This window comes from Colletotrichum siamense (assembly GCF_013390195.1).
Source record: "Colletotrichum siamense strain Cg363 chromosome Unknown KSG_Cg363_contig04, whole genome shotgun sequence".
Classification (NCBI taxonomy): Eukaryota; Fungi; Ascomycota; class Sordariomycetes; order Glomerellales; family Glomerellaceae; genus Colletotrichum; species Colletotrichum siamense.
In genome coordinates this window covers 4,437,008-4,463,060 of record NW_023501017.1, presented here as the reverse complement: position 1 = coordinate 4,463,060, position 26,053 = coordinate 4,437,008, and the positions used below count along the sequence as shown (strand labels likewise).

At 52.7% G+C, this 26,053-nt stretch overlaps 8 protein-coding genes across 8 annotated transcripts; 3 read left to right on the top strand and 5 right to left on the bottom strand.

Moving 5' to 3' along the window:
- Positions 1-1,406: 1,406 nt before the first annotated feature.
- Positions 1,407-2,930, bottom strand: hudA (UbiD-like decarboxylase; the record flags this gene model as incomplete). The annotated part of the gene is made up of 2 exons (XM_036638937.1): positions 1,407-2,726; positions 2,790-2,930. 2 exons carry the CDS (start codon positions 2,928-2,930, stop codon positions 1,407-1,409), a joined length of 1,461 nt encoding a protein of 486 aa, XP_036496855.1.
- Positions 2,931-4,076: 1,146 nt separating this feature from the next.
- CGCS363_v007087 (Flavin prenyltransferase PAD1) lies at positions 4,077-4,694 on the top strand (the record flags this gene model as incomplete). Its single annotated transcript, XM_036638936.1, has 1 exon — positions 4,077-4,694. The coding sequence occupies one exon, from the start codon at positions 4,077-4,079 to the stop codon at positions 4,692-4,694; it is 618 nt and encodes a 205-aa protein (XP_036495682.1).
- Positions 4,695-4,947: 253 nt separating this feature from the next.
- Positions 4,948-5,289, bottom strand: CGCS363_v007086 (uncharacterized protein; the record flags this gene model as incomplete). The annotated part of the gene is made up of 2 exons (XM_036638935.1): positions 4,948-5,033; positions 5,115-5,289. The coding sequence occupies 2 exons, from the start codon at positions 5,287-5,289 to the stop codon at positions 4,948-4,950; spliced, it is 261 nt and encodes an 86-aa protein (XP_036495683.1).
- Positions 5,290-5,572: 283 nt separating this feature from the next.
- Positions 5,573-7,020, bottom strand: asaE-13 (MFS transporter asaE; the record flags this gene model as incomplete). The annotated part of the gene is made up of 4 exons (XM_036638934.1): positions 5,573-6,480; positions 6,528-6,620; positions 6,682-6,912; positions 6,969-7,020. The coding sequence occupies 4 exons, from the start codon at positions 7,018-7,020 to the stop codon at positions 5,573-5,575; spliced, it is 1,284 nt and encodes a 427-aa protein (XP_036496221.1).
- Positions 7,021-7,957: 937 nt separating this feature from the next.
- On the top strand, positions 7,958-9,082 carry kanJ-1 (Kanamycin B dioxygenase; the record flags this gene model as incomplete). The annotated part of the gene is made up of 4 exons (XM_036638933.1): positions 7,958-8,159; positions 8,240-8,330; positions 8,398-8,839; positions 8,906-9,082. The coding sequence occupies 4 exons, from the start codon at positions 7,958-7,960 to the stop codon at positions 9,080-9,082; spliced, it is 912 nt and encodes a 303-aa protein (XP_036496222.1).
- Positions 9,083-13,161: 4,079 nt separating this feature from the next.
- Positions 13,162-14,154, bottom strand: nlhH-3 (Carboxylesterase NlhH; the record flags this gene model as incomplete). Its single annotated transcript, XM_036638932.1, has 1 exon — positions 13,162-14,154. One exon carries the CDS (start codon positions 14,152-14,154, stop codon positions 13,162-13,164), a length of 993 nt encoding a protein of 330 aa, XP_036495679.1.
- A 4,106-nt stretch (positions 14,155-18,260) lies between these two features.
- Positions 18,261-19,055, bottom strand: CGCS363_v007082 (uncharacterized protein; the record flags this gene model as incomplete). Its single annotated transcript, XM_036638931.1, has 3 exons — positions 18,261-18,330; positions 18,461-18,646; positions 18,949-19,055. 3 exons carry the CDS (start codon positions 19,053-19,055, stop codon positions 18,261-18,263), a joined length of 363 nt encoding a protein of 120 aa, XP_036495680.1.
- A 4,407-nt stretch (positions 19,056-23,462) lies between these two features.
- On the top strand, positions 23,463-24,794 carry CGCS363_v007081 (uncharacterized protein; the record flags this gene model as incomplete). Its single annotated transcript, XM_036638930.1, has 2 exons — positions 23,463-23,531; positions 23,733-24,794. The coding sequence occupies 2 exons, from the start codon at positions 23,463-23,465 to the stop codon at positions 24,792-24,794; spliced, it is 1,131 nt and encodes a 376-aa protein (XP_036496218.1).
- Positions 24,795-26,053: the final 1,259 nt, after the last annotated feature.

Below are 26,053 nucleotides of genomic sequence, written 5' to 3'. Positions count from 1 at the left end.
TAGAAGTTTGAAGGACAAGAAGAAAAGATTCAGCTAGATTGATTACAGGTCGGAGGGAACACAGAGTTATCTGCGAAAAGAGATTGACCGTAATACCCCTCTTCTTGATTGAAGAAATGTGTATGCTGCAGTCCCCAGTATCGCGCTCCGCTCTGACAGAAGCGGAAGCCAACCCCTGGCATCCGTAGAATGCAGGTGAGATATGACTGCTCATCATACGACATGCAAGGCTGTCTGGCCAGTTATCATCAACGATCACTCTGCATAAACGGTTGGCTAACCTATAACGAGTCAATCCGTTCGAAAAGGAGAAGTGGTCCTATGTATACCCTTGAAGAAACGTTCGCAAATTCTCTTGAGAATCCATACGGGCGCATTAGTTTTCTCAATAATATGCGCTGATTATGTCGCTCACTCGAAGACTCCGCAGCAGCAGAGCCAACAGCATTACCCCAAGGACAAGATCCACCGATAACTCGCTAACCCCTGACAGCTAGTCTGATGACATCAACAGAGTATTCGTAAGACACGAGGTCTAATCAAGAAATGCTGAAAGATACATGCTCAACTCCTTCATGTCGCACTCCAAGGAAACATGATGCTGAACCTTGAAGGTCGATATTAGTGATGAAAGATAACTCCTACAACCGAGACTGTTGACCAGAGACTGCAAAAAAAGAAAATCAATCAGAATCCCTGATTGGTCATCCCAATCAAGTTCAGCCTGGGCAATACAAAAGTCACCTTCCGGGGCTTCTGTCAAGTAATGTTTCAGGACGCCGGCTATTCGGATTGGCTTCTTGGAACGCCTAGCCCTGGTAAGCTTTGGATGATCGAGATCGCGGTATAACTTGGTCATAAACGTGATCAAATTGACACGATCTGATCCTTCCAACCACCTCCTCAGTCTCCCTTTCTCCAATCACCGAGATGTGACCAAGAAAGGGACCAATGTAACAGTAATTCACAGCGCAACATGCTGACCGAATCCTTGATGGTAAACAACAAACCCAAGGGACCTGGCCGAGTACTTATTCGTAATTAAGAAGACACCGGAAAATTCGCGCCGGATATGCCATGGCTTTACCCCGTGAATCAGGCTAGGGAAGGGACATGTGGGGGGAACGTAATCTTTTGGGGCCCCTCGTCTACGTGAGTCCTTGCACCTGCAGCATGCTGCATTTTCCCTTTTCAGAAGGAGTGGAATAGCAGCACAAAAAAGGCAGTGTGATTATGCTGCACACTTTCCCAGCCTAAACAAGGGCAAGCATTTATAGCCCCGTTTCACCGTTTCACGAAAACGGCCATGTGCAACTAATTTGACCTGACATGGGTATCATACCTATCTGTTACGGTAGCCATGCCATGAGAACTGCTTATTTCGTTTCTATCACTGCAATGGCAAGCTAAAATCCATACTCAGCCCATTGGCCATCGACCGTATCCTGAATCGCCCTCGAATATGAACCTCGGAAAGAGCCATGCTTCCAGCTCAGATTCGAGTCTGTAAATTCAGCGGGAAACATGCAGCATCGCACAACCTTGACATGGTTCCTTCTCTCTTTGATACCATGGCTTACATATGGGATGAGAGGGATGTTACCATACGCGTCGAAAAAGAACTCGTTGATCTCGGGTTGGCATCTAGTTGCCTCAGCCCAAATAAGCTCATTGAGATTGGTGGGGTCAATGTCTTCTCCAACCAGGTAGATCTTAGGAATGTAGAAACCAGGTTTGGTTGAAAAGACAGTGTGGCCAACCTTCTCACAGAAATCTTTCATGTTGGTCTGAAGCGCGCGCAACTTGGACCAGTTGACCTGGAGGACAAACCAAAGGCAGTGAGACTCAAAAGGACTCCACACCATTTCAATTGGCAGCTCGGCGGCTTCGCAAATATTGAGAACCTCAGCCGCCTGGGTAAGAGCCCAGACTGTCTCGCTCTCCTCAGTCGCCCTCCCCGCGACACAAATGGGGAGAATAGGATCATCTCGGTAAGTGATGGCATCAATGTTGAATACTGGACAAGGCTTCCCTGATCCAGGGAACACGTGCCCATGGTACTCGACAAAAGGTCCTTCGTCAGCGGTCTCAGTCCTTGAAACGACGCCTTCGAGAACGATCTCCGCATCGCGAGGAACCCAGATGTTATTGGTCTCGGACTTGACGACATCCACAGGCTGACCAAGGAGAGCCCCTACGAAACCACTCTCATTCACACCCTTGGGTATGGGCATTCCGCCGACCATGATGGCAGCAGGTGGTACACCAAAGCAGAGAGAAAAGGGCATGTCTTCGCCTCTGTCTTGCCACATTTTTCGAATGACACCGATATCTTGCGCTGACATGGTGGGGCCGGCCAAAGACCGTTTGCCATTGACCATGCCGCGGGTGATTGACCAGTTGACCCACGAGCCATCGGGACTCTGAACGATATACATGCCGAATGTTTGCAAGTATTTACCGCCATCGTCTTCGTGGAAGAGGGGAACAGGAAGTTTTTCCAGGTCGATTTCATCTCCGAAGATCTTGTGCTCTTTGACCGGACCAGTCTCGAACTTCCTTGGAGCGATCGGTTGACGCTTCTTTGCGCGGTTGATGGCGTAGATGATGTCCCGGCCGCTGGATTCGGACGGAAGTCCCAACGACTTTGCTATGCGAATGAACCTCTTTCCCGGCAAACTGCTGGCACCCACGGGTGCTCCCAAGACCCGAAAGAGACCGTTCTGCTGGCGTCCTTTGATATTTTCGAAAAGAGGCGCTTTGTCTTCAGTTTCTTAGACCTTCCGTACGATAGCTGCTAGCTCAAGACGAGGGTCGACTTCTTTGAAGATAGACAACAGATCGCCCTCCTCAGCCAGCTCCTTGACGTACTGGCGGAAGCTGGCAGCAGAAAGGCCGCCGGATTGTGAAGGATGGGATGATAGTGCCATGATGATATGGTGTCTTCAACTCAGGGCAATTGAGACAAGGTGATAAGGGCAAAGAATTTGGACCAATTGATGGCTTGAGTCGCTGTTCAAGTTTTGAGCTCTCTGGCTCAGGAGATTATGCCGGCCAGATACCTAGACTCAGCTTGCTTTTAGCTCAAGGCGTTGTCTTTTGTAGCTAATGTTGTGACATGACCCAGCGCCGAGGTCCGTCGGGGGTTCCGTGGTGGTGAGGGGTCATCTTGCTTGGTTTAGAGTCGGACCAGGCCTAAACATCGCTACTTCACAGGCGCCCCTCATCATTTCGACCAAAGAGGGTCTTATGGGTCGGGCTCACAGGTGTCATGACCGTGAAATTTTGTTTTGGGCCGTAAAGAGCCTCGGGCGTCGTGAGCGAATTTCTTGATCTTAAGATCTTGATGCAGTGATGTGTCAGGAAACGGGCCGCATCTGGGTCTTCGAAATGGCCTCCCATGGGGGTTTCCGGAATTATCGGTATGTTCCTTACAAATCGCGCTTTCGTGACGCGGCGAGGCTGTTTTAAAGACTCGGGACAGCTCCCGTAGTTCAAGTCGGATGCGCAGCCGAAGTGTCGTGGTCCAGACCCAGAGCCTCTATGGGGAATTCGCTGGTCAAGTTACGTTATGGGCATACCAAAGGAGGAAAGCCTCAAACGTTCCTTGATTTATATCCGCGAATATTTCCCAAAATCCCCCACTAAAGAAACTAAAAGTTGACTTCACACACAATCTCCTTATTGCCAGAAATATTTCCGGATCCTGGCGGGGCGAGCTTTGGCTTTAGTGCCTTGCTATTACGTCCAAGGTCCCTCTTTGCTTGGGGCAGACCCATGTTTTGAGCCTCACCGTTGATGAGCCCTCGTGACTTTGAGACTTGCGTCTATTAGATCGAGCGAGGTATGCCACGATGGGTCATATACGTCACATTCCGGTTACTGTGCTTTCAGGATATCCTCATCTTGTTGAAGTATCTTGTCCTGAGCCATCCGACTCTTGTTTGACCGTCAGACATTGACGCTTCCTCTTGAAATTCCAGACAAATTCAAAAAACGAAAACTGCTCAAGAAAAGCCACCACTCTCTACCCAACGGCCTTTTTGCTTCGAAATAGACCTCCTTAGACGGCAAAAATGACTGAAGAAAGCAGTCGAAACAACGCAACTCCGCCTCAACCCAGGCGCAAAAGAATGATTGTTGCCCTCACCGGTGCTACTGGCTCCATCCTCGGCATCAAAACCTTGATCGCATTGCGCCGCCTCAACATCGAAACGCACCTCATTATCAGCAAGTGGGCAGACAGCACCCTCAAGTACGAAACGAGCTACACCGCCACCAATGTTCGTGCTCTAGCGGACCACGTTTACAACAACCACGACATGGCCGCCCCAATTGCAAGCGGGTCCTATCGCGTTGACGGCATGATCGTCGTGCCATGTAGCATGAAGACGCTCGCCGCGATTAACTCGGGTCTATGCGATACGCTCATTGCGCGAGCTGCGGATGTTATCATCAAAGAACGCCGGAAGCTAGTACTTGCGGCTCGCGAATGTCCCCTGAGCGGCATACATCTTCAGAACATGCTCTCTCTCACCCAAAACGGCGTCATCATATTTCCTCCAGTCCCGGCCTTCTACCATAGACCGGCAACAATAGACGAAATTGTGGATCACAGTGTGGGACGGATGTTGGACTTGTTCGACTTTGACACCCAGGACTTTGATCGATGGGATGGATTTCAAAAGGACTAATCAACCGATAACGTGTGATATCTTTCCAAATAATGTTGCATTAAATACACTCCAGCATCGAGTCCACCGTTTTGAGAATAATGTCGAACGGCCACATAGGAATGTCGAGGAGAACCTGCCGAGAACCGGGTTACGTGAGTCGCATGCGATGAAAACATATTTCGGTGTCCCCAAAACACCCCTTGGTATCGATGAATGTAATCACCTCGTTCATAGTCCCATGGCTCACTGGCTTTCGGAGACGCATTCATATCTACCCAAGCAGACCGCCGCCAATGGCGTTTAAATGAACGCAGTCGTCCAATCTACTCATGGCGTTATGCTGAAGACACCATCCCACTATCAAAATAATTAGCACATTTATCACGTTGAGTTCGTAGAAGATTTTGTAGATGTGGAATTGGGATGGAGCAGACATACTGCAATTCTTATATATTGAAAGGTCGAGAAGAGTCCAGGTCTTTTCGAAGCACCTGTCATCACATTCGTACCAGCATCCCTCCTTGATCTCCTTGGGCCTCTTGGTATGTCGGTTTGCTTGAGCCAGGGATGCCAGAGCGGCAACGGCAACGGAAAAAAGGGCTGCTGGACGCATGGTTGTAGTGCTGACCGAAGACGATTTATTGCTAGTCGCGGAGCTGGAAGCGAGAAAAAAAGAATGGTTTTTGAAGTTTTTGGCCGCAAGTAGACTTCGAAATCTTTGAGCAGGCTAGCCTTATTTATATTTAAGGTAGTCCGACGCAAAAGGCAAGAGTCATTATTGAACCACCTGAAATATAACCATGGATCTTTGCGCCAACGAGGTGGCCAGAGAAGCCGGCGACAGTTGCAGATGTTTTCCTATTTGTTGATTTAATTTCAAGTGAAGAAGTTATATATCAATAAAGTACTGTGAAGGCCCAGCCACCGGCGACGCCTCTCGCAATAATGAAGGCCACCAGCGCGAGTACGTACAGGCCACCTGCGAAGATGATCACCCCATAGTATGCACCGTCACACCATTGCAGGATAGCTCCCGCAAATGGCACGCCGACCAACGCGGCGATGCTCGAGATGGAGAATGCAGTTCCACTCCTTTTGCCGTAGTCCTTCGTTTCGCACACTCTACCGATGCACACAGGAGTCAAGCTAATAGCAGCACCCGACCAGAACCCAAAAAGAATAGCAAATGCCGTGGTCGCGGCCTCTCCTCCCTGTGCGGTCATCCAAAGAGCGAAGATGAAAGTTGAGCATACGAAAGCCGTCACGCACATAACGTTGAAAGGTCCAAAGCGATCAGCGACGTAACCCGGCAGGGCACGCCCCGGTATGGCACCAGCGTTGAGAAGCGCGTTCAGAAGTAACGACTTTTGCAGACCCATACCCTCGTGGATGGCGTAAGAACATATGTAGGTGTAAGGTATGAAAACGGCAAATTCAATCAGGAAAACGGCCAGTGTTGTCAAGGCGAACTTTGCGTCTCGCAGCGCCGTGATGTCTATGGCAGCTCCGGCTTTCTTGTTCGGCGGTAGCCTCTTCTTGAGAAGCAGACAAGCCAACACGGATACTGCGAGACAGATGAATCCGACCGTCCTCAATGCCCAGGCAAATCCCACGCGTGGGGCAAGGTAAAGGATAATGAGCGGAAATATAACGCCCCCAACACCTCCGGCGGTGCAAGCAATACCGGTCGCGAGGGCTCGTCGCTCGGAGAACCAGTGGCCAATGGCAGAAATGCTCGGGTTAAAGAGGAGTGAGGCAGACATGCCACCGAGTACGCCAAAGGTAAGAAAGAATTGGTAGAACTCTGGGAAAGGTCAGACATGGACAGGCAGGGTGTTGGATAAAGTTCACCTTTGCATAAACTCATCAGCATGATGGCAGCCACAATACCGATGCATCCCGGTACAACGAGATATCGCACATCATGGGCGTCGAAAATGGGGCCTGGTCACAACACCAAATGAGTCAAACGAGCAAGACTGCCGATTGGGGGGTGTGAACATACCAACCTGAGCACCGCAGAAGTACAGGAAAAATGCATAGGTGCTGAACACCCAACCAATCGTTGACTCCGGTAGCCCTTGTAATTCATACTCCGTGACCCAGGCCTGGAGAACAGCCAAAGTGTTGAGAAGCCCCATCGATGGGATCATAGCGCACCATGCACCAGCAACGACCAGCCAGGCATCTTTGCCGCCCTCGGGGTATTTCTCAGGTTCTTCCGTGGCAATCATCTCTGCCGGTCGAGGCTTTAGTGTTTTTGGAACCTAGTTGGTCTTTCGCACGACTCACCTTGGACGGCCGCCTCCGGAGATGGAGAGCGTGGGTAGTTTTCTTCGAACATGCCGAGCAAGTTCAGCCTCAATGACCAGCTTCTTCCTCCTGGATTGTGGACAGTGCTGCTGAGAACGAGTTTATCAATGACAACAAGACTTCTATTATGAACCTGAGGCTCATGTCACTTCAGCGACTAGAGACTTGCATTGTCTTAAGTTCGACCAATCGTACTTCTGAATTTTCGACCAGGTAGCCCACTTTCATGTCGGTTGTGTCCTGGAAGAGGTTGGCGAGCCCTCGGGCGTGTTTGACGGTGCGGATGTGGGGTTGATAGGCGTCGGGAGAACGAAAGCCGGATGGCGTGGTCTCCACCGCGCCGCCGTTGTTTGCAGTGCTTACAAATGAGAGGGTCGGTGTTGGGCGTCGTTGACAGCAGCAGCATTCGCATTCAGTGCCAGTTATGTGACAAGCCAAGCCAAGATCCAATATTGTAGGTCTCGAGTAGCTGGTTGAATTTTATCCCAGTCAAGGGCCAGGTTGTGATCCGAAAACAACGAAGGGGGGTAAGGCTCATTGTCGGTGAAGCTCGGTGAAGCACCAAGGCGCTGATGCTAGTCAGGGCACGGAGAGTTGACCATTATCATTAGGAGCTTTTTTCTTGTTTTAAAGGACTGGCCTCACTACCATCGGAAGTGCCCGAGAGTCACTATGGGGCTTATCTCAGGTCGCACGTCACGTCATTCGCGGAGTAATCTGCGGAGGAAACACAAGTGGGGGTTGGGAAACGGTAGTGTTATCTGAACCCCTCACGACATTGCAACCTCAGGGCAGTTCCGGACTTCTTCTGGCCCGATAATACATCAAGCGATTATCCCATCACTCAATTCAGCTTTCTCATATATCGAAGGAGGCTTATTAAACCGCCACAGGAAGGTCTTCGCGTTTACCATTGAAAAATGACTGCTGTTAGTAACGTGAAAAACGATGGAGTGAAAGTCATCACGATGTCCGAGGCTGAACGTGCCACTGGGTACTATAAACCTCAGACTCTTGAAAAGGCACTCGAAGCGATGTACCAAGATGGTTTTGTGGTGCTTCGTGGAGTGATTGATGTTGACTTCATCGACAAGCTGAATGAGAAGATGTGCGAAGACGCGGAAAGGAAGATCGCCGATCCCACTCAACTGTACAACCATGGGATCAAGTGTACGGTGATGGATCCCTCATTTGACTTTGACCAGACTCTGGTCTTGAAAGTTGACATAAACTGACGCCATGACGCTTAGCAAATTTCCTTCAGCGACCCCCGGTCGATGACTCGGAGTTCCTCAGCAAGCAGCTTTACTTCAACAGCTTCTTGCTTCAGACTGTGAAAGCGTTCGTCTCCCGAGGTATCTCTATGAGTTTTTCGAGACAGTCGATCTAACTTACACGGTACTTGCAGGTATCTGGGCGGCAGGCCTATCTGGAACTGGCTGACTGCCAACACCGCGTTGTCCGGTACCAAAGGTCTTCGCCAGCGAGCGCACAAAGACTCGTATGCTCACCCTCTTTATCCATACTATGTCATCGCGAATGTGCCTCTCGTGGATTTCAGTCCCGAAAATGGGTCAACAGAGTTCTGGCTCGGCTCCCATCAAACCACGACCCCATCTGATCAGATCACCTCCAAGGATCCTGTTGCCGAGGGGTACAATCGTGGCCGGCCCGGCGAACCTCTACCACCCATCTCAGAAGAGGCCAAAGCAGCACGCATGAAGATCCGTCCACCTATTCAGCCGAGGTGTTCTCGTGGGGACATCATGATTCGGGATTTGAGACTTTGGCACGCCGGGATGCCAAATGAAAGCGATCATCATCGAATCATGCTAGGTCTCGGATACCAAGTAAGCCTTTCAGTCGTTTCATACTACCTAGGTATCGGTTAAGGTAGACGATCTGACATTCCTCAGAGCCCTTACTTCCCCAACTATGACCAGACCATGCATCTACCTGAGACGCAAAGATCTTTCTTCTTGAACCATCCTAGTGACTTGATAGATATTCGAGCGCAGTTCTGGAAGCCGGATGAGTTGGACAAAACCAAAGCTGACGAGGATTTTGAACTCCGAGCAGAATACCTCAAGTAGTTTGGTGGAAAGCAGCACCTTAACCGGGTCCAAGCGAGCATTCTGATACTCAACCATTTGAGTATTTGAACATGAACACTGCCTTCAGTCAAGGTGAAAGCTTGTTTACGGAAGCTTCCACCACCGGAAATAGAATTCAATAGTGATTTGCAATATATCGAAACAATTATAGTGCAGATATTGACTTTGCGCCGCAAAAGTATGGCTTGTACGTACTTAGTAGTACCTCATCATGGTACTCAACCCCTCTATCAATTATCACTCCAATGAGAACTACTGGTGAATGTATTGTCAATGGTTCCTGCAGTTTGGTGGACCAAGCTGTCGGCTTTCGAGCGCGCAAAAGTAAAACTTCGTATTCAATCCATAGAAGCCCGGCCCTCGTACCGATTTACCCATTCAAGATCATCCCGTTAAGCGGTCTACAGTTCAACCTCGCTGCAAATCAGTCGCGCCTTGAGCATCTCTTTCACATCGTCGTTCTGTAATCTTCGAAGTAAACGACTCTCACAAGCCCACGATGAATGTCTTTCCACCCAAAAGTGGCCCGTCGACGGCACCATACATCCAGCACCAATTCCACAGCGAGCCCCCGAAGAAGCGATCATTCGGCGTTCATCTCAACAAATTCCTGCAACCTAGGAGTGATCCTGACCGTACACAGCTGGGACCAAGACCGTTGAATGTCCGCTTCTGGCTCACTGTTGCCGCGAGCCTGATCGTCGGCTACTTTGCAGTGGAGATCTCGTTTTTCTGGATGTTTCGTGTGGTTGGAATGCATTGGAGCGACGTCACATTCTTGTACTTGTCGCTTGTTGCCGTCGTTGTAGCGGGGGCTTTTCTGGTCACATTCCTGGCCCTGTCGTCAATCAGAAACCCCGGAGGAAAGGCAGCAAAGGGCCATCATGTCTGTTGATGGCGGGACCGGATCAAGTGTTGGAGGAGCTGTATTCGGGCGGCCGGGCCGGCCCGCCGTTCAATGATGGTCCTGTGGAGCAAATTGGGGGATTGCCTTGCCTGTCTTTGCGCATCACAATGCGGCTGAGGTGCCAGCATTCATTCGACATCCTTCACAGCGCATGTCCATGGACGTTTTCGGAGTTGAGAAACGCGGCTTGCCTGGGAGCAAGGGAACAAGCAAGCCCGGTCGAGGTCTACTCGGAGGGTTCATGATGCAGACTTTGGCTTGTTCGGGTTCTATTCAACCTCATATCTTGCTGAAACCACCAAGACAGCACCAATTAATGGCACCGCATCATCTTCCACGAAGAAGATTCTTGGTTTTATAAGGGCATAAGTACATTTCCATTGGCGCAGATCACAGAAGACTATGGCAGGCCCTAAATCACTTCGCTATCAATTACTCCTCTTCTGTGGCATCCACGGTAAAAAAAATGCGAGACATAAATTTCGCCGTCTTCGGAAATGGTCATGTCACCCCCGAGAATCCAAGCTATCCACCGCGGCCTGGCTGCTCTGATTCCTTCATCTAGTCCAAACTAAGGTGCTTATCAACAAGACGAAAGGGTTTGCCTACATTCTTAAACTATGTTTTCCCTCGATATTCTTCATGCAATATGCCCTGTAAAGCGCTAATCTCTTGTGCGCAATAGCATCCATACGGACAGCTCACAACGGTAGACAGACTTCCAGATAGTTCTTGCACGCCTTCAGATCCTTGAGGAAAGGAGTGAATCACGATCCGACAATCTTAACAGCGGAAGAAATCAGCACACGGATAATCCCACTATCGTCTCCTATCATTATTCCGGAAGGGAGACTCTGCATACCCCAAAGACAGAAGCCACGACTGCCACATCTTGATCAACGTCCTCTCCACGAACATCATATTCTTGGAAGCAAACCAAAGCTATATAGGTACGATGTGTCAGGCAGACGCATCTTCCATTCAGCAAGTCTGCAAGCGACTATCACATACAACCCGGGCATTCTGTGCGGCTATGCTGGTCTAAAAGAGCGACTGCGACCTTTCATATGGTGACGACATTGGGTGTGTGAAAGGGAAAAGAAGCGCAGAGACAACAACACGTATATTTATAGATAGAACTGCACAAACATAACTAGTTAAACCGAGTCTTGGGAGCGTTTCGTGAGCAAGCAAGTGATACCGTTGGTGTGACCACTGCCTCGAACGATTCCACGGGTATCAGGGTAGCCCATATTACCAGATCTCTCCCCCTCCAGTGGTAGCCCGAAGCCTTGCCTTGTCTCGGTGCCTATGTATGATCTTTGACGGAAATTTGCGGTGACTTTGTCTTCCGATTGATTTCCCCGAATAAGCGCAGGATCCAAGCGACGCCCAGAGAAAGGATACACATTAACAACTCCCGATGCCAGTTAGCTTTCCCATGGAATCCAAATGCAGGATTGCATTGAACACACGAATCAAAGTCCCAAAGTGGCATGTTTAACCGCCTTCACGATGCAAACAATTGTGTGACAACAAGTCAATCTGCTTTTCGCACATTTTAAATCACATCAAGTCGCTCGAGTTTGCATGTTCATGGTGGTCCCGATATCCGAGATCTGAAAATATAAAAGAGGAACGCTGGACGTGAAAACGAGCCATCAGAGACAAGGAGCACCCAATATTTTCGGTCTCTGGGTCTCCGCTTCTTGCAATGATGGAAGAGTTGAGCGCATTGAAATCCCAGAGCTAATTCCTACTCGGCAGAGTTTGCCATGATACTCTTTAACCTGCAGCAAATGAGACTAAAACTGATTTTCATTCTCAAGTCGTCCGTCGTCTTCGTGAAGTACCCAGAATACTCCGAGACTCATGAGCCAGAGAATGGTGTCGCAGTGCTGCGTCCTTGAGCATGATCACCAGAGGAAACCCCGACACCTCCGATGAAGACACAGCAGAGTACCACTACCGTTACCGTTCAAGACTTCATGGACACCAAGCTCGTGCATTGTGGCCTTCAAAAGCTCATCCAGTAGCACACCATATACCTCGCAGTTTCCCCTACTTCAGTCGAGCACGTGGCCAAAGAGACGCCGAGTCTGCTCACCACGAAAGGGGGCGAAGCACATAAATACGCAATCAATGCGTGATACAACTCTGTTCCAACCAAAATGACACATGCGTCGCACACCTGACCCAACGGGGGGTGATCATATCTGCCTCACGTCCGGCACACAACATCACCCGCCTTCAAGAGCAGCACTAGCTAGATCGACTCAGAGCCCCTGTCCGGCCTTGCTATCTGTTCTCGGTATACCTTAACAATAATCTAGAAACGAGCACCAAAGAGACCCATGAGACTCCGGCGAAGAGCATGGAACGATAGCCCCACGTGCGATCTTGCTGTACAGACACCCACGATCATGATAGTTCGTAAAACAACGAACAACCTACAACAGCTAATGTATTTCTTGGTGCTCTCCTCTAAGTCAGAAAAGCAGCACCTCTCTCTTATATAGACAAGAGCTTACCATTGACCACCGCATCTCAAGGACGCCAACCCCTTGGTATCAGGACGCAAATCCCACGGCCGTAAACAACTTATTTAATGGGCTTGCTTGCGTCATCCACCGAAGCCTCCAGCAAATGATTCCGAAGCCCACCAAATGTTCTCATTATTGAAGAACCTTTTCCCAGCAATGCCATGGCAATCACTCCGCTCGCTCTCGAATGAGGTATCATGTCTACCAACGGATACCCGCCAGGCAACTTCAGCGTAAGTCCCAGACCTCATCGATAGCCCTCATCCCCGTCTTCCTTGGTGTATACACAGATCGCATGACGACGCGGGCCGGAGACCAGTGAGCTCGAACATCTGAGAGGACGGACAAACTACCGAGGCCAAGAACTATGCATGAACTCCAGGAAGGCTGCTGCGTCTAGCCGTGTCAACAAGAGTTGGAATTTGCGCTGCTACCAGAATCATACGGCCCTCGCAAGCACCCCTTTTATCACCACGCAGCTATCAGTAGATGGACCATGTCTCACAAGCATGCTAGCCCATGGGCGTGGACTCCGGCTGATGCTCATCTTGGTCAAATCTCCCCTGCAATACGTTGCTATGAGCAACTACGATCTCACGTCTAACACGCTACAGCCTCTTGATGGCTTCATTCCTCGCCTCCAAAGCTCGCTCAACCCACCGGATGCCCGGAGCACTCTCAAACCCATGCGGCAGTCCCGGCCACATGTGGAACTCAACCTCCACATCCGCCTTGCTCAGCTTGGCCGCGTACTCAATACACTCGTCCCTGAACAGATCAAGCCCGCCAACATCAATGTACGTCGGCGGCAGCCCCCTCAAATCCTCAACCCCCGCCCGTCCAGGCGCTGCGTACAGCGACACCTTCGCCGCCGGATCTCCAGCCTTGGCACCGAGTACGGCACCCCAAGCAAGCCGGTTATCGTTCGTGTTCCACGCGAGAAACTTGTAGTGCCCCGCGGTCTCGGGAACGTTGGTCCGGTCGTCGAGCATCGGGTACACCAGAATCTGCTTCCTCAACCCCGGGCTCAGCCCACGATCGCGCGCAATCAACGCCACCCCTGCTGCGATGCCAGCTCCTGCAGAGTCACCCATGATAACAATGTTGGCAGGGTCGACGTTCCACTCTCCCGCGTGATCCGAGAGGTGCCTCAGCCCAAAGTACACGTCCTCGGCGCCCAGCCCGTCCGGGAATTCAGGCGCGAGGCGGTAGTCGACCGCAAAGAACGGCAGCCCGATCATCTCGACGAACCGCTTGACCTGCGGCGCAAAGATGTCGACATCGCACGTTACGAAGCCGCCCCCGTGTACGTACACCACGGCACCCTGCGGCTCCGGCGCGTCTGCCATTTCCTGCGTCGCGAAGCGGACCAAGTCGATGTCCTGCCCATCGTGGGACTTGAACGGAATCCTGGTCTCGAGGACGTTTTCCGGCCATGGCTGGGCCTTGAGTACGCTGCGCAATGTAGGCTCGGACCAGGCGCGGAGCTCGTGGACGTCTTTGAAGGGTGCAGGGCCTTCGCCGCCGGCATCCCTGGCGGAGACGACAGCCAGATACTCCGGATCGAAGCGGAGGGCGTTTTTTACAGCTGTGGTGGTCATGGCAGTTGGATTCGCTCGAGGTTGTGGTAGCGTGTGGGTTTCTGCTGTCGTGAGTGCGATGCGAATCGTGGCCTTTTATCAGCGACATCCGCCGATGCCATGGGTTCTGGATGACCTGCCCGTATTCCCGAAATTTGACGCCAACGAATCATCTTCCTCCACTTGCAACGGCGACGGGCTCAGCACTTGCTACCGTCAACTTCTACAACGGGAAGGAGCGGTTTGTAAGCCAATATTGTTCGCCCAAAACAACAGCGCGATAGGATTGAGAAGTCAAGCAAGCATCACATTCCGCCAACAAGGGCGACAGAGAACCGATGTGAGCGGGCAATCGTGATGCCCTACTCAGGCTTAAACGTGGTTTGTAATCGCGGATGGCGAAGACGGACGAGCGCTTCTTCGCTCTTTTCCTCACGGTGACGTGGCCCAGGTTCAGGGACTAAATCCTTCATTGAAGCATACCCGAGATTTTTAAACATCCTTCGTCTTACACCCATCATCGGGTTCGGGTCGTTACGATAGTCGCGAGGCGGAAGTCCTTCGGAATTGACGACGACAAGCAAAGGCAAGGAGACGCAACAACGATTGCTGTGGACAGCGCTTGCTTGCCCTTTCTGGCAAACCCAGCTGTCTGGTATCATCGTGGCTGCGCCGGGAAGGAGACATGCCCGGCACTCGCCCCGCCTTCGCTCCCGAGCCCGCAATAGCTCACTGGTCTCTGGGCTTGTCGTGCTGCTCTGCCCTCTCGACCAGCTTACACTCCCGACGCGACGGGGTCCTGCAGCGACTGGCGAAAAGCAGGATAGCTGCCCGCCGACGTGCGAGAGAGACGTAGCGCCCAAGGTCCAGACTGATCGCAGAATGACATATGCAGCGCGTCAAAGCGACCGCCGAGCTTGGCAGAATGTCGCGCAGCTTGTCCGGCGCATCGACCGTCGAAAATCGTCATCCCGGTAGCGCCCGGTTCCATCAGCAGCCATTGCTTCTGCGTCTCGATCGAAAACTCCAAACGAAACGACAATCGGCGACTTTCACGATGTCGAGGAGGCATCGAACGGATCGCTTCGCTGGGAATCGTCCATGTGAGCGGTTGCTACACTTGTAGCGTTCCCAACGACGACGCCGGTAATGGCGCCAACGCTCGAAAAAGCCACCACCCGCCCAGAAGGCTGGCCGGAGAAATCTCATCTCATCTCATCTGGCGGTGGGCGTGGATGCAAGTCCCACAACCCACGATCCACAACTGCGCATCGAGGTGTTGTCTACGATCGGCTTCCGCATCTTGGAGCAATCCGTGTCTATCCTCAAGTGGAAAAGAGAAAATAACATCTGCTGCGAGATGCACCGTCTAGTTTTGCTTCTCCTGAAATGAGGGCTAGCTGTAATAGTGACGATAAGGTGAGTTTCTGTCACGCGGGCGGAAGGGTAAGGTAGGCTCCATCGTCCGGAGCTCAAACGTCGATCGACGCTTAGAGGTTCATCCGGATGGTGTAGGGCAGGGCTGATGGGGGAATGATTAAAAGGAACTGCGTCGCACCCGATCCAGAGGACGGTGGACGGGTGCGATCCAGCACGTTGGAATCGGCGCTGCAAATGTTCCGATGGCACGTTAGCTGGTCCGATCCGGCCAACAAAGGAACCAGCTCGCAGGGCCGGGGGGCCATGTCAGCGATGCGGGCTGCCCTGAAAACGTGAGGGGATCGTGAACTTCGGCCCCGTCCGATCGACAAACATGTCCTGTGAATCGGAAACCGGGACCCCAAAGCTCTCGACAAAGCCCTTAATCGCGGGAAGTCTACACGGCCAGGGGCAGAATGCCTAACACCCGCCGCGATCTAACCGTGCGTTGGATAACCACGCTGGCTGGCGGTGTGGAAGGCTCCGCTCCGATGCTTTCGGAATCGTCGGTAAAGCTGGCGGGGAAACCCCTTCTGAAGATGTTTCAATATGGGGCTGTTTTATTCGCGAAGTCGATGGAAATTCTTGGTTCCCGAGGATTCTGCAGGTGAGTCAGTGGTTGCCGGTAAGCCTAAAATTGGGAGCACAGATGGCATGCGTTCCACCCAATTTGACATTGCAGTGAGCGTGACTGGAAACCGCACCTGGCATCGTGAAGAACTATGCTGTGTCCGGGGTCTCAGCCGATCCAGATGCGAGAGAACCGAACCCAGGAACGGCGCCAATTTGTGCAACGGTCCGATCAAATGGTGAACAGTGACGGCCTGGCGGTGCCGGAGAAGCAGCCGGAGAAGTACCTCCAACGATGCCCGGTCTGCTTTGCTCCGAGAATGCTTCACACATGGCAAGTACCACCGCCGGTAACAACATTCAATCTGATTCAGGACCAGCAAGCGGAAAGGGTTAAATGGCATGATGTCTGGCGCCAGATCCCCTACTCACGGAAGGAGCCTGATTTCAGCGGGCGGCGGCTAGGAATTGAGCGGGCTTGCGGGATGTTAGGTCCCCTCCTGCTGTCCTGGATTGGCCCAGGAATGCGACTGTTTCAGTGGCCCAAAGGACTTGGCTGGAGAGGAATTGAGGTGAAAGCTGGCATCGTCCATTTCAACCATCATCGAGATTCCGCAGCGCGCATCGACTGATGGGTCAGCATGGTTAGTCCCTTCGCGTACTAGCGACTGTGCCAGTCTGTCGGTTAAGGCTCATTTGCAGTAGTTGAGCATACTAGCGTCGTCTCTATTCTGTAGCCAAGAAAGGAAGCTCTGTGGCTCTCCAAATAGTTCGCAGCCAGTAATCGCGATCAGCATTGCCTGTTGTCCGTGGTCGCCGAGTTCAGACGGATTTTAAGAAATCGATGCGAAGATGCGCGAACGCGCTTGCACACAGTTCAACTAGAGACCGCGAGACCTGAGCAGAGAGTGCACAGGTCTTAGAACAGGGTGTTCAACGGGGGGCCGCGCCGCTCATTCTCGGAGCACATTCCACGGTCTCAGAAACGGTGTCTTGCGGTGTCACTGGTCTGGACCATGCCTCGCGAGTCTGCTGTAATGAGGGACCCCGGGGTGAAATGAGGGTCCCATGTGCATATTGTCGCATAAGAGCCTAACAACTGCTACAGCTTTCGGGGTCCTCGTTCTCCTGCAGTGTGAGAGCAACCTCTGGTCGTCTGCAAAACTCGATTGCAAGTGGGGACTGGACGCATGTACATAGTATGCTCATAGAGGACAAGAATTCCCGCGCAGAACATGCCGGGAGGCTGCCATTCCCAACCGTCTAGCTTGACTAGACCCGCAAGACTTTACGTCAAGGCTCAGGAACGTGGCGTCAACTGCCCGCCGAGCATCGTCTAGAGACCCCAAGGCGTGGTCCAGATCTATGTCCATATGCCGGTGACTGGAACAAGACCCTTTTGTCGTAACCGTCGCGAGATTTGACTTTGTCCAGAAGATGCCACAAGCGGGGCTTATCGAATGGCAGCCACCGGTCTCGCCGCTCGCCGTTTCCTGAAGTTTGCTGACTCACGGGAAGGATAGCAAGGTGGGGGCGTGTCGCATTTGGAATCAACATGAGATCGGTATCCGGGGTAAGGGGCGCGCACGCAATTGGTCTGGGGCCTGGGGCGTCAAAGGCCGGGACGGCAGCGTACCTGTCCCGTGCGATTAGCTGGGCAGAAGGAAAAGGCGTGAGCACCTGTATGAAGTAAAATCGAGATCCCCTGATCTCGTTCTGTGCTGTCGACTTATGTGTAAAAGAGGCGCAAGAAACCCAATAGATGGCGGAGAAGAACTGAGTGTTTGATGAAATCGGCGACATGAGTCGGCGCAACGTCATAATTCTGTAGGTGTGCTTTACAGCTGAAGCAACTGCGAGCCAGCACGGGTGTTGCACACAGAGGCCGGAACGAACTTCAAGCAACGCGGGAATGTCGCAGACGTGCAGTTGGGGAAACGCAAAATGCCATGGTTCGAATAATGGGAATTTGCGGGACCCGGCGCGTGTGTGCTCGGTTATCTTGCGTCTTGTGTGTTTCCTGCCTGTGGTTGATGGAGGGGAGAGATCGCTCTACATTGGGCCAGTGTCTCTGACCCTGCAGAGACGGGACGGACTTGAAGTGTCTCTTGATTTGCCACATGAAGTTGAGAGTAATGTTACCCAAAAGAACGACTATTCTGACCTGTTTCCGGGTTGGCCCTCGCGTTCGGAGAATGTTCCAGCCAGCTAAGGAATTCTGATTAGCTCAGCTCAACGGTAGATAATCTGCGGCTTGGGAGCATTCGGCGCCGTATTCACGTCAAAGTGATGGTACGCAATTTAGAAAACTCCCTCTGACGACGAAAAGATGTCATACCTCGTGGCCGGCTGCGTACCGGGTAGACGAGCTTCCCGCGGTCCCGCTTGTGGCTTGTGGCTGGCCGCTAGCTCTTGCAAGTTGCCGTGGTGCACCCCTTGATTCTCATCAACTTGTGCGCCAACGTTGGGGATCTCTGGTACTTGTTTATCTAATCCGATCTTCAGGTGTGGCTGAACATTGGAGTTCAAGATATTGATGCGACTTGGGGGCTCTACATCCCCACTGGGGTGAGTTTAAAGAGCGCCGGTGTGGAGACGGGGTGCTTGGGCTGCGCAAGAAAGCCCTTTGATTGGACATGATGAAGTTCGTCCCTACGACGGGGTACGCTCAAGAACTGTTGTACCTCGAGGTATTTGTTTCACGCTCCAGCAAGTTGGCAGGCTAGATTAGGGCGGACTCTTTGCTCCGTCCTAACGTCGAGAGATGCCAATTATTAATGTTCGTTTGGCGACAATCAAGGGGCCAGTAGTGCGAGCAGAGCGTACCCGAAACGACAGTTCTTGTGGCCATTACCGCTCTTCTTTAGAGCTGCTGATCGATCTTGATGTGACGTCGTCAAATCCCAGAGACTCGGGAGCATTGCAAGGACCATTTCAGACAGACGGCTCAACTGAATGCATTGCCTGGTCGATGATATTGCCATTCGTAAAGCCGGATGATTGAGATGGAGGAGGCGAAACGTTGGTTGAAAAGGCCAGCGTCTCTGTTGCAGGCGTTGCGCCCAGAGACGTCTCAACCTTTCGACGGCAATGCAGCGTAGGATAATGCTGATGAGAAAGCAAGCTTCGTTCCCCTCATTAGTTCCCCCTCTCTTTCAGCGGGGTAACAGCTGTTCGTTGCATGGCTTGTGTCAACTGCCTCTGGTAATTCGCAGTCCGTGCCCATTTCAAGTAATCGTGAGACTGGGGAGCCCTGGAAGCTGTCACGTCTTGTTGGACGCATGTACTGCATTCAGTACACACCTTGCTTGCTTCCCATTCCATTAGCTGTTTGGCGTTTCTCCTGTAGCATGTGCTTGTGAGCTGGTCTATGCATATTCACAAGCAGCCTTGCCAAAGTATGCATCTTCGAAATGGCTTTTTGTGCCTTAGCCTTTGCCATGTGTTGAGCGCTATGCCAGTCAGAGGTGTTGCTGGCGACACTTGAAGTGATTTGTTAGTCTGAGCCCAAGCTTTCGAAAACATCCGTCTTGTTTGCGCATTCGTTGTCTGTCTTTTGGGTTGCGCTGATAGCTAGCTGGTCGAGCATGCCACGGTCGTGTCGGATTTAACGCGATATCAGGTGCCACGTTCCCCGGCCTTTCTGGGAACAGCCATCCCGTCCAGCCCAGGTTGGCGTGACCCTGGCGACGCTTTTTCCCTGAAAGGTGGCAGTCGCGAAACGCGAAGCCTCTATGGAGGTCGCGGCGCAGTTGGCCGAGCCTTAGCTTCAATAGCTTGTGGGCTTTTTCCCGATCAGCAGCGAGGTCATGATCCTTGAGCGAGACCGGGAAATTGGGCCTTTGAATGGTTCGAGCGGGCGGCCGGGTGATACCTCGTAGCCCACTTCCTACTTGCAGAGACGGACGGTTCCTCGCTGTGCAGTCAAGCGCGGTTGGGTGCAACTAGGCGTGGCAGGGCAGTGGGATTGATTCCACGGTGAAGGACCATTCGTGGGTATCGATGTACCCAATCTTATCAGAACGGTGGGTTTTTTATGCTTCGCCAGATGCTGGAATATTCCACCGAAGATGGCATGCGGCAACCCAATCGCCAGCAAGCTAGGGACCCTGGCAGTCGATTTCGGACCCTGAGGATCGATATCTGGGCCCCGGTTGGCCGAGTCCACTCCTGGTAGCCGAGGAGCGGACGCGGAGGGATTAGAACACCGAGCAGTAGAGCAGTCGGACAAACGATTCGAGGTGTCCTACCACCAGGGGCTGCGCCGAGTGCTCTGATTCGGTCATCGGGGTTTGGAAATCACCAAGTCTTCAGTTGGACGCTAGATGCCGGGAAAGCAAGCAGACAATCCGTTCGGCGAGAGAGGGGCAACGGTATCAACAGTATTAAACAGAAAGGTTGGCTGTGAGGGTGTGGTCGAGTATTGGTCGAGTATTGGGCGACGTCCGCAACGCAAGCGCAAGACATTGGTGGTCCATCAGATACAACGTACGGGATTGGTAGGAACGGGGATTCCCGATTTCAGAGCGCCCGTGGCTTGTGGTCGAGGGCATCTGGCGCGACAGAGTTCTGGAGCTGCAAAAGCATGTCGGCGTGATGGAGAAATGATGGAGAAATGATGGCACACGTACGCAGTATGTACTGACCATGCAGCCAAGGTTGTGCTTTGTATCCGTACGCCGTAGGGAGTTTGTAAGGGCCAAGCGGCGCTGTGGTGCCTGTGTCAGTTTCCGTGCTTCTGTATGGTCAGCCGGAGTAAACTCCAGGGAAGCGAGGTGGGATGAGAAGTAAGTACCGGGGGGGTTGATATTGCTTAGGTGCTTGGCCATTTGCGGGAGGCGCAACAGCTCACCTCAGTCCCCAAGGGGAAAGCAAGAAGGGCGGTGTCGACCCATGAATGTCTCTCTTGCGCATGGGAACGGAGCGGAGGCAGGGACGGCAAATCTGTGCGAAGTACGGCGCCTTCTTGTTTTGTCTCATGGTCGTGTATGTTTGTTTGCGGAGAAGTGGGAAAAGTTGAACGAGACGATGCATCAATTGCCTGGTGCACGTTAGCAGGGAGGGAGGTAGGTAGGTAGGTAGGTAGGCACGGCTGTATGTACCTGACATGTCGACATTGTCCACCTTACCAGGCAGTGTCGTTCGATCGTGGCAGCCGGGCAACCTTGTCCGAAGGGATTTGAGAGGAGGGTCGAGGAGGTCTAAAGAAGAATAGCCGCAAGCTTGGCTGGTGGGGGACTGTCTTGCCATAGGCACTTACATACTAATTAAGAATCAAGGCACAGAGGCATCTTGGGAGATTTGTTCGCAGCCCAAGCTTTTGGAGCTCGAAGCTGTCTTGGCTGCTTACTTTGTGGAGGGACAGCAAAGTTGCAGCTGCCAGCAAGCATGAGGTTCGGGCTGAGGCAATGGACAACTCTGGACCAGCCACGGCGACATGCAGGCAGCTCAGGGAAACAGCTTTCATGCAGATGCAGGAGCAATAGCAGATGCGGACGAAATTGGGGAAAGGGGGGTGAGAGAGAGTTGAAGGGCACACAGGTGGCAGAAAGCCACCGCCAATGGGTTATCATCAGGCCTGCTTTCTGCTGTCTGGCTTTTTGCTTGCTTTCTCTGCCCCCTTGTGGGCGACGAGATGGTGTTGAGCGGGAAGGAAAAGAAAGGATGGAGATAGCGTGATGGTGTGCCTTGCTGCTGCTACCGCTGCTGATATTTGCACACTGGATGAAGTGTTGCTTCCATTACCTATCATGACATCCGGTCTGTACGAACATGACCTCTACCTTCAGAGTACTACCTACCTTACTTCCTGCGCTGCTTGCCTCTCCGTTGCGCGGGCAGGTACGAATTCTCAGTGTTCCTCTCCCGTCCTCTCCTCTCCCTCCTTCCTCTAGCTGCACAATATTTACGTATGAATTGCATTTTTGGAAAGAAAGAATGGGGGACTGGAGGGAGCTCCTGCTAGGATTGGGCCTGCAGGAGCACACCCGGGGCTCCCTCCCGCCCTGTCGGTTGCGCGGGTGGGGCCTGGAGGTCAAGCGCGAGCCCGAGCTTGGATCGCCCCACTCGGTCTGTGCCCCACCCCACGTCCTTCCACGTCCACGTCCAGCCGTGGACTGTGGACAGTGGTGCCTTCTGTGTGCGTGTGCACCGTCCCAGCCAGCACCTTCTTTTCTGCCCACCACCAGCCGTCCTCCGGTGCCCCTCCTTCCTGCCCTTTCTGTTGCCCAACATTGAGTAAGTATGGAAGTCACCCTTGAGGCGAAGCCACGCAGCTGCCCTCCAGCAACCCCTGCCCGTCGTGCCGCCAAAACGACCCGGCACTAGTCCAAAAGCGGTAGGGTACGAGAAAGAAGAGGGGGAGAGGGCTGGCAGGTTCACGGTGTTCCCCCCTCCTGCGCACCCAAACCACCTAAACCAAACCCTCTCCCAGTGTCGATTCACAAGTGACCCGGCCGATACCTCTCGGCAGGGCGTGGCTTTAACACAGCGACCCTCTGTCATCGAGATCGATCAACAGAGCGTAACCCGATCAAACGCTCCCAGATCGTCTAGCGATCGAAACCAGGCGAGTGACACTTGCCCTTTCCGCTACCACATGCCTGTCCGCCACTGCAGCAGCGCAGCACTGATGCCGCTCCAGAGTCCGGTGTCCAGCAGCCAGCCCTCCATCGCTTTCCCATACACTGCCCGCCCGTGGACCACCTCAATGTACCTGGGCAATGTACCGCCCCCCTCAGCGCCCTTTGGAGCCTATCCTGGACTTCCTGGGGCCCTGTCTCTCGCTGCTTCTCGCTCCAGCCAAACACCGTACCGCACCGCACCACATTCGCGCTTTCCCACCTGCTTCCGCATGGAACATTGGTCCAATTTGCTCTCTCTGTTTTAGTGCTTGGGGAGGGGAGGGGGGGGGGGCACTTGCCATACTTTTTGTGCTGTCCCATCGTTCTAGACCGATCCCCGAGGAGCACGAACCCTGGGTTTGTATAAGACTTGGAGGCGACCCAGTGGCACTTTTTACCTTCCTGTCCTCTCCCAACCTTTTTGGTACACCATTCCCGGAGGCCTTTCACCACCGTGAAGCTATCACCACTCACGCGAGCACCAATATATCGACGACGAATAAGCCATCGACGCAACATTGCCTGAGAATCAGGCGGTTTTGGCTTCACAGGTTCTAGCCATTGAAGCACATTGGCCGCCTTCCACCCCTACGAACGCCTCACGTTTACTTATCGAACTTTGCACTCGCCCGAGTGACTTCGCACTGAAGTCTGGATATACCCAACCCAAATTTACATATCACACGTCGATCCCCAACGTCGACAACGTCAGCAAACATGCCCAAGCGATCGTTAGACGCCAGCAATATTTCGCCCAGCATGGCTATGGACAGGGGTCAGAAGAAGGTACGACTCTTGCAGGAGCCAGTTCTGGTGCTTGGCTGCCATTCCCTTTTTATATTTTTTCATCTCGTATTCTGCCCACTCGTCAATCTTGTCCCAAGATCCCATGCAGCCCGCCTTGAATGCGTCAGCCACCCTTACATGACGGCTTCACATCACAAGGTTTCCCCTTTCCCTGACTTTGGCTGACTATGAGCGTCACAGACTGAACGTTCTCATGAGGAGAACCAGGAGAGGGCCTACATTGCTGCCTCCCGGCGAGCTGACCGGAGCATCGAGGCTCGCGTACAGTCTGCCAAGATGGCCAGCGAGATTCACAAGAAGCGTACCGGCAAGGGCTTCAAGATTTCTGAGGCTATCGTCCAGGCCGAGGAGATGTACGAGGAAGAAGAAGACGACATGCCGAGATCGTACCGCATGCTGGCAGCCCACCTTCAGACTGGTTCACCCGAGTTTGACTATCGAGTGAATGCCTTCCTCGCGAACCGTGTGGCGATGGCTAGCATGGTCGCTGGTCTCCGCAACCAGGAGTGGGCCGACAACCCGATCAACAAGATGTTCGCTGAGCAGTTCCCAAACGCCACCAAGCAGGCTCAAGCACTGTCCCACAACTTGACCAATTCCATGTACTATCAGCCCGTTGCTCCCAGCAATGCCCGTCACCAGCAAGCCCAATCCGAGGCTGCTGCGACGAGCCCAATGTCGCCGACCTTCAGCACGGTGAACTTCCAGCAAGGAACGCAGCAACGAGAGAGAACACAGTCTGCAGCCTCCCCGATGGACATGTCTACACCAGTTGCCCGTGACCCTGCCACTTCGCCACCAGCACTGTCTCCATCCTCCGAGGCTGCTATTGCCACCCCGTCGACACGATCCGCGTCCACCTTCCCGTCCCCAATGACGAGTCTGGATGCCAGCTTGTTCCCGCCAGAGTCCTCGTTCACGTCTGAGTTGCCCATGGATGCGAAGATGATGGTACCGAACTTTGACATGAACGATCCCATGTCACAGATGTTTATGGGAAACCCCTATCAACAGCAGGCGTGGTATCCAGACATGGCCGATCTGAAACACGATCCGGCGATGGACGACCCGACCCTGTCATCACACGAGTATTTCAACGGCCATTTGAACCCGTACACCCAACGAGTTGACGACGGGCACAGCGAGTGTACCACACCGGGGCCGAGCGCTACCGAAAACTGGGAGTCTTTCCTTGACTTTGGCGATCACAACGACAGTGGTACCGTCGATCCGTCCTTATAATGGATATGCACGGGTACAGCACCTTTCCCGTGGCTGTAGGATTGTAATGTGGAGGAAATGAATCTGGACACGAAATGACGAAGTGACCTACTGGTTCATGAGCAAAGACTTTTTAGAGTTAGCATTGCATGGTTGGTCACAAATGGGATACCCGGGGTGGATGTTGGCTTATTTCACGAATCACGCGGGAGTTTGGGTTTTACCGGGATACCTCTTGCCCACATCTTGATGGCTTTTGCAATTTTTTTTTACAGTTACATGTCCTTTACATGGACTCCAGGGGATTATGCCCCTTTTTCATTCAACAATGGGAAGCCTACGGAGGAAGCATCAAACACGCCGGAACAAGGCCAATGTTTAGTTGCAAAAGGACGGAAGAGTATTGCCGTCGGTACATGCTGAGGTGGAAAGTTTTCGAAATCTCGAGTCGCGATATGAATGGACATGGAGGAACGGAGTGGGGAAAAAAAACGAGAAAGAATCAAGTTTGAAGAAAAGCGTCGTTGGCAAGGCCTCACCACATGGCGATTGTAGCGCGGAAGCGCGGATGCACGCAGCTGGAACATGCACTTAGTGGCGAGGTCGCTTTGAAGTCGAGACTGCAGAAAAAAAGGCACGAAAATAAGAGAAAACACTGATTCATCACCAATGTGTTTCCTTAGCTATGTGTGTTGATATGTTTGCTGGCTCTGAAGAACACCCGGCGGGTATCTGCGGCCTTGCCCCGTTGTTCATGTGGCAAACTCGGCGCCCGCCGTCCAAGCCACCGACCCGAGAGTATCGGTTTTCTGACTCACCCGTGGAAAAGCATACTCTTAGACGACGGGCATTTGAGTTGATACTGTTGGGTCGACGCCGCATTTCAGTGGTGCAGCACGCAAGTTCCTGATACCTCGCGCTGCGGTGCCCGCGACCAAGCCTTCATGTACGGACACAAGAACCAATGCATGGGCGTCGATTTAGAGTCGCCGTAGGGGGGCAGTTACCTTTGGGAATAAACGGGTAGAGATGAAGAAGGCGGGTGAGGGACCTCCGGGGTGCTGTTTGGCGAGCCTCGTGATACTGATGCGCCACCGTTGTTGGAGGCGTGTTCTGGGCGGTCTTCTCATGCAGCTGCTTATGTACCAGAACGTGGCTCGACAGAACTCGATTTGTAGTTCCGTTCACCCTAGGGTTCGAGCTTCTTTTATGTTTCCTTTGGTGGTGTGAAGGTAGGTGATGGTTGTCTGTGGCGTTGAGGTTTGCAGTGTGGCTGCCTC